Consider the following 6174-nt stretch of genomic DNA (forward strand, 5'->3'; position numbering starts at 1 on the left):
GCACGACAATGGTAGCCAAAGCAATCCTACCAAGGAAACATGCTCCTGTCTTGTTACGGTCCTATCTGACCTCCCCCCCCCCCCCCCCATCAAATGTCCTCACTCAAACCCGTGGCACTACTTCAGACAGTGCGTGGCCAGAGCTTGGTCACACTGTCAGCAGTATGTTGTGTAGCGTACGTGTCTACAAAATACAAATACTCGTGTAGTGTACTCGTGTGTTGTACTCGTGTATTGTACTCGTGTGTTGTACTCGTGTAGTGCACTCGTGTAGTGCACTCGTGTAGTGCACTCGTGTGTTGCACTCGTGTAGTGCACTACACGAGTGCACTCGTGTAGTGCACTCGTGTGTTGCACTCGTGTAGTGCACTCGTGTAGTGTACTCGTGGTGTTCACATTGCTTACGTCCCCTCCCTACGCTTCGCTTTTGTCTCCCGCCGTGCTGCTGCTGCTGCTGATGAGGCTCTGAAACAAGACAAGGCAAAGCACATGCACAAAAGCACATCGACTCTCGAGTCCAGTAAGCTTAGCCAAGCGACATCATCCACTTTCGGACTTGTCACCATGGCGATATGCATGCACATACAGTGGCTATGCTCTAGATGACGTCCGATCTCAAGCCCATGTTTGGCACACCGGAATCGGCGGCGCCATCCTTGACGCACCGAAAGCTTTGCGAATGCTAGAGGGGGATCTTGGAGGTAGCACTGCAGACAACCATAAGCCTCAACGAGTCTCCAGAGTACGGCCAGCAGCACTGTCCTTACAATGTCTGCATGGGGAGCGTGCATGTTATAATACACAGTCAGTCCCATTCTGGATATAAGCCTGTTTGGATTTTTTCTCTTCTATTCGGCTTTGGATATGTACTCTTTAAACGAAGCCATACTGAATAGCGTAGTGGGCATATGGTGTTTTACGTCAACCATGACGGCTACAATGGCCAACCAGACCACAACGAAGTTGGGGCCAAAGAGAAAGTTTATTTCTTTCACGTCAAAATATATACAGGGGCCATTTTTACGAAAAATGATTTATGTATACAAAAATGCATGTACGAAGTCACTACATTACACCCCCACCAGAGATGAAGCCGAGAGCAGTTGCTGAAGAACGCCAAACGGAAAAAAAAAGATCTTGGAAAGGAAAGGAAAGAGTGAGCGAAGCGTACAAAGCGGAAAGACGGGAAAGAAAAATACACTGTACAAAGAGAAAGACTGTACAAAGAGAAAAAAATATGCGCTGCATGTGGAATACCGTTGTATGACACGTGGACACAAGGTCCGAAACAAGGTAGAAAATGCAGGAAAGAGAAAGAGGAAACATGCGTGACAGAGGTGGAAGAACGTGTCAGAGGCAGTCCAGAGAAAGAAAGTAGAGAAAAGAACAAGGGAAAACGTACGCGTGACAGAGGAGGACGGATCTTGATCTTGTCAGAGGCGGCTGCGGGCTAGGAGATCGTCGCGGTTGATCGGCGAATCGGTGGATCGGCGGACCGGCGGATGGTGGGCTGGTGAGGTCGTGGGCTTGGGCGCCTGCTCAATCTGGGCCGCGGAGGTCGAAGGCGCGATGGCCTGCTCCATGCCATCCATACAGCAACTTCGACTCAGCGCAGTGTCAGGGGTCACCAATTATGGTGTTTTACGTCAACCATGACGGCTACAATGGCCAACCAGACCACAACGAAGTTGGGGCCAAAGAGAAAGTTTATTTCTTTCACGTCAAAATATATACAGGGGCCATTTTTACGAAAAATGATTTATGTATACAAAAATGCATGTACAAAGTCACTACAGGCACGACCGGATTTAGGTCACCTTCGCGTCTTTACTGTGTATTCTCAGAGGAGTTGCGATCCATTCAACATTCCGAGCTGTCACGTATTGTGTACAGCAGTGCATGCGTCGGTTCAACATCGCACTTCGTTGTATGCGCCGAAGTCGCTTCACAGGCAGAAATTCGACAGGGGGCGGCAATTAGAGCGGGGGCGGATCAACAGTACTTCACGGTACATACCGCCTTTACCTGATCAAAGTGCATACTGACACACACCAGGGATACACCTTGCCTACTCTTAGTGCTGTCCGCCGTGCTTCTGTTCCTTTATGCTCTCCTCACTGACACGTTACATGTATTATCATGGCATACATACAATGTGATTTCCACCCCCCCCCCCCACACTCTTCGCTATCATATTTTTGGGCCCTGGTCCGGTTTGACTTTACACAGTGAAATAACCAAACAAAAACAAAAATTTGAAATGAGGACGGAGGCCGAAAAACATTAATCCAATATATTATCTACGCATACAATCATGTACACAAGTGCGTACACGCAGTATAAGTATTGAACGCTCAATACTTATGACATATCCTACTTGGCTGGTCGTACGTACATACTTGGATGAATGTACTCTGAAGTATTTGTATTCGTGTCTGTATATATTTTTGGTGAAAAAAAGGACGACAACCTATTACGAGTTATGACTAACTGTCCACCAACATAACCAGATCTTATACAGTCAGCAAGTGCGACAAAATGGCACAAAACTGAAAAAGGAGTACTGACACATTCTTACTATTATTCTTAATATTTTTATTTGGGCATTCCCAACAGACCCTAACTAAGGGCATGTTCGATTGTACGAATCCATCAGCCCCGGACCCGGATTCGCCAAATTTGTGCATGTTCGATTGTACGAATCCGGATCCGAGAGCACGGATTCGGATCCAGTCAACCCACCTCCCAGAGACGGATTCGACGGATTCGACGGATTCATTTCGATAGCACAACTTGTATCTACTCAAAACTCGCAATATGCGTACACTAGGTACAGAGTTTACCACAACGCGTACAGATACTACGGGATGAGCTGTAGCAACGCGGTTGCTAAGGCCTTGAAACGGATTATCGGTTGTGCTCATTCGATTGTATCCGTCCGATCGAAGTGATCTGGTCGGCGGGGATCGGGATCCAGTTTCTACAATCGAATGCAGCCTAAGGTCTGCATGTGTTGATAATACAGCTGGCAATAAACGATATAAAATACACATAGAGCGTACCTAGATCAAGTTGCCGCAAGACCTCGTCGACGTCGTCAGCTGGTACCGGCGGTGGTAGCAGCAGCAGCAGTGCGGTTGCTATTAGCAACACGATGGTGGCGATGCTTGGCCGCATGGCTGCACGGCCTTCCATCAGTGCGACGTATACACCTAGGCACGCCGCGCACACACACACATACACACACACACACACATACACACATACACACATACACACATACACACACACACGCACACGCATACACACACACACACGCACACACACACACACGCACACACACACGCACACACACACACGCACACACACACGCACACACACACACGCACACACACACACACACACACACACACACCTCAGACCTCAGACATGCCCATCGCGGAAGCGATGATAGTGAACAGCTATGTTAGACACAGCAACTTGTGCTGGGATTACACTATTCAACAGCTTGCAAGGCTGATGAATTGACCGCCACTAATTTTTAGCACACACACACACACACATACACACACACGCGCGCGCACACGCACACACACAAATATCCAGTACAGGGTGGTAGCGAGGAGAGCTAATGCAGCCGTGGCACCTGCACGCCGAGACCAGTTGGTCGACGGAGCGCCTGGCTTCCACCACCATGGCTGCTGCATGCTCCTGTTGCGTCACGCGGCACCACAGTCATGGCTTTTGTAAATTAAACAATTAAAAACCACACACAAGATCATGCTGATCATGAAACTAAACTGATACTGTACAAGCAGAAATATTCGTTTGGAATTTAATTTCGTCTTTTTCGTCCAAGGAGCTTTTGGACTAAATCAAATGCCTGACGAATATCGATTTGTTCAGCTTTTCAATACACTCTTATGATCCATGGACGAAATTTACAACCGGACGAACTCCCATTCTTTAGAGTTGGACGAAATTTACAACCGGACGAACTCCCATTCTTTAGAGTTGGACGAAATTATTGACCGACGAAATTTTCTGCTCATACAGTAGATGATAGCCTAAGCACATGCCCGTAGCAACACTGAGACTCAGATGGACACTGCTACTAGAAGTTTGTAAATATCTTGTTGATTATTGAGATTGCCTTCTTCCGAATAGTGAGATTATCATTCTGAAAAAGACAATGAATCCTGGAGACATGAATGTATAACAGTATCCAACAGAATCGAGTCTCTCTCCTGTTGCGTGTGTGGTTTGGTGGCTGTAACTATCTTATATTGCATTCTGTCTGTAGGCTGACACCAACTTGACAGTCTGTCAGGGACAGCATGGAGAGTGCAGATGTGTGGGTGTGTGGGTGTGGGGGGTGGGGGTATGGACTCTTCATGACAGCAAATGCCAGGTCATCAATCTTCCCAGGACCAATAACAACAGTCTACACACCTCCCCAATACCACAATCCCTGCCAACAGTGCAATCAACGGAGGTTGCTATAAATGCACTCGGAAAGTCCAAGACTCTGCGAAAAGTTTCTTATGCCCTCTTGAAATGTCAGGAGAATTTTGGATACTAGTACCCTCCACACCCCCAAATTTTGGAGATGGGTTGAACTTGGACATTCCCACATTGATTGGTCTACACATGCGGACTACTTGCAAGTACAGTTGTGGAAGGTGAAATCCGACACTTGGCATAAGGGACTGCACCATGCAGTCTGCAGCCCCTGCATACGTTGTACATGTGTTACATACAACTTTGTCTGCCTGATGACAAAACTCGTACTCATCACAGTCAAGGTTCAAAAGGTGCTGGCAACATTTAAAAATGAATGAGGATTGGATACCAATACTCCTTATGTGTACCATGTTTGTGAACTGTGTGTGATATCTACGCTGTGATCTTTCGATCAGTTTGGAATGCGTACGGCTCTATTGTACAAATTAGGTGCAGTGCAGTACAGTCAACTTGGCTAATAACGACTGCGGATATAACGACAATTCGCGAATAACAACACAATTTTCATGCCCAGAGCAAAGTCCCATCCAACTGTGACACATATAATGAGACTTCGGGTATAACGACACTTCGCTAATACTAGCACTTTTCTGATGCCCCTCCGAGTGTCGTTATAAGCGAAGTTGACTGTACATCATTGGTGTCCATTTGTGGCGCTGTCGAGTCCCCTATGCCAAGTGTCGGATTTCACTTGCCACAACTGTACATTGTACTAGTGCCACTAATACACATGGGTTTTTTTACAAGTGCTGAAAACCATGATATAATATTAATAACTATATTTGTCGGGCTCTGTGTCTTCAGACATTCCAAATACGGTCTCTTTGCTGCATCTCTTTAAAAGGAAATTATATTCACCATTTTTTTTCGAGCATGGCCCATCATGTACGAAAGAATGCAGTTGCTTGATATGACTGCTGCCCACAACTGTCTTAGTGAGCGCTTCAATAGGCCAACATCAGGGTGAAACCAGTCAGCTGTCCTCTTCATAGAAGTAACGTCCTAACTCAAAGTTATCAGTAGTGTTTGGTTTGCCCCCCCCCCCCCCCCCCCCCTCACCGCTCCTTGTGCCGGCCATGTCATGTGCCATGAAGTGATGAAATAGAATAATAAGAACATGCAGTAATAATCAGTAGTGCTGTCACGGGCCACACGATGTACATGTAGAACATCTGCAAACTGGAATTGACCAGGAGATCTGCTGCAGGTTCCTAATCGTTACACTGCACAACTCCGAGATCTGAACGTTAAACAGTGAGCAATTGGTTGCCGTGGCCGTGGGTGAGGGGCCTGAGGGCCACAGCATGCAATGCGATTATTATCATAGGTACTTCTGTACTAGTAATTATCTACTAGTATTCAATCCCTCTGTCTCACCTGTCGCGCCCCCAATGTCGTCCAAGCTGTCTCACTTGTTCCACTCCTTTGCGACGAACTTATTTGGCAGCAGCGCTCCTTATGAACCTAGTGGGATTTCCCGTTTTGGCTTTGCTGGAACTAAGTTACTTGCAAGATAGGTTGCCTCGAACACAAGAAGAAGATTTTTTTGATCAAAGTACTGCTGCCTGCCGGAGCTCGATATTACTTTCGCCTCAGTCTCGCGCCACAAGCTTAGGTCTGACAAGGACTCGCCGTTTGGCCTGCTATCGT

At 46.9% G+C, this 6174-nt stretch overlaps 1 protein-coding gene across 1 annotated transcript in view; it reads right to left on the reverse strand.

Moving 5' to 3' along the window:
- Positions 1 to 6174, reverse strand: part of LOC135818875 (complement receptor type 2-like) — a 27092-nt gene extending 20918 nt beyond the window's left edge. The window contains exons 1-3 of the mRNA XM_065332078.1: positions 5902 to 6174; positions 3063 to 3212; positions 406 to 465 (exon numbers count right to left, since the gene is read on the reverse strand). Coding sequence (XP_065188150.1) covers positions 406 to 465; positions 3063 to 3195 — 193 coding nt within the window. The 5' untranslated portion in view covers positions 3196 to 3212; positions 5902 to 6174. The remainder of the gene's footprint in view (positions 1 to 405; positions 466 to 3062; positions 3213 to 5901) is intronic.

The sequence above is a fragment of the Sycon ciliatum genome, chromosome 6, assembly GCF_964019385.1.
Source record: "Sycon ciliatum chromosome 6, ocSycCili1.1, whole genome shotgun sequence".
Classification (NCBI taxonomy): domain Eukaryota; kingdom Metazoa; phylum Porifera; class Calcarea; order Leucosolenida; family Sycettidae; genus Sycon; species Sycon ciliatum.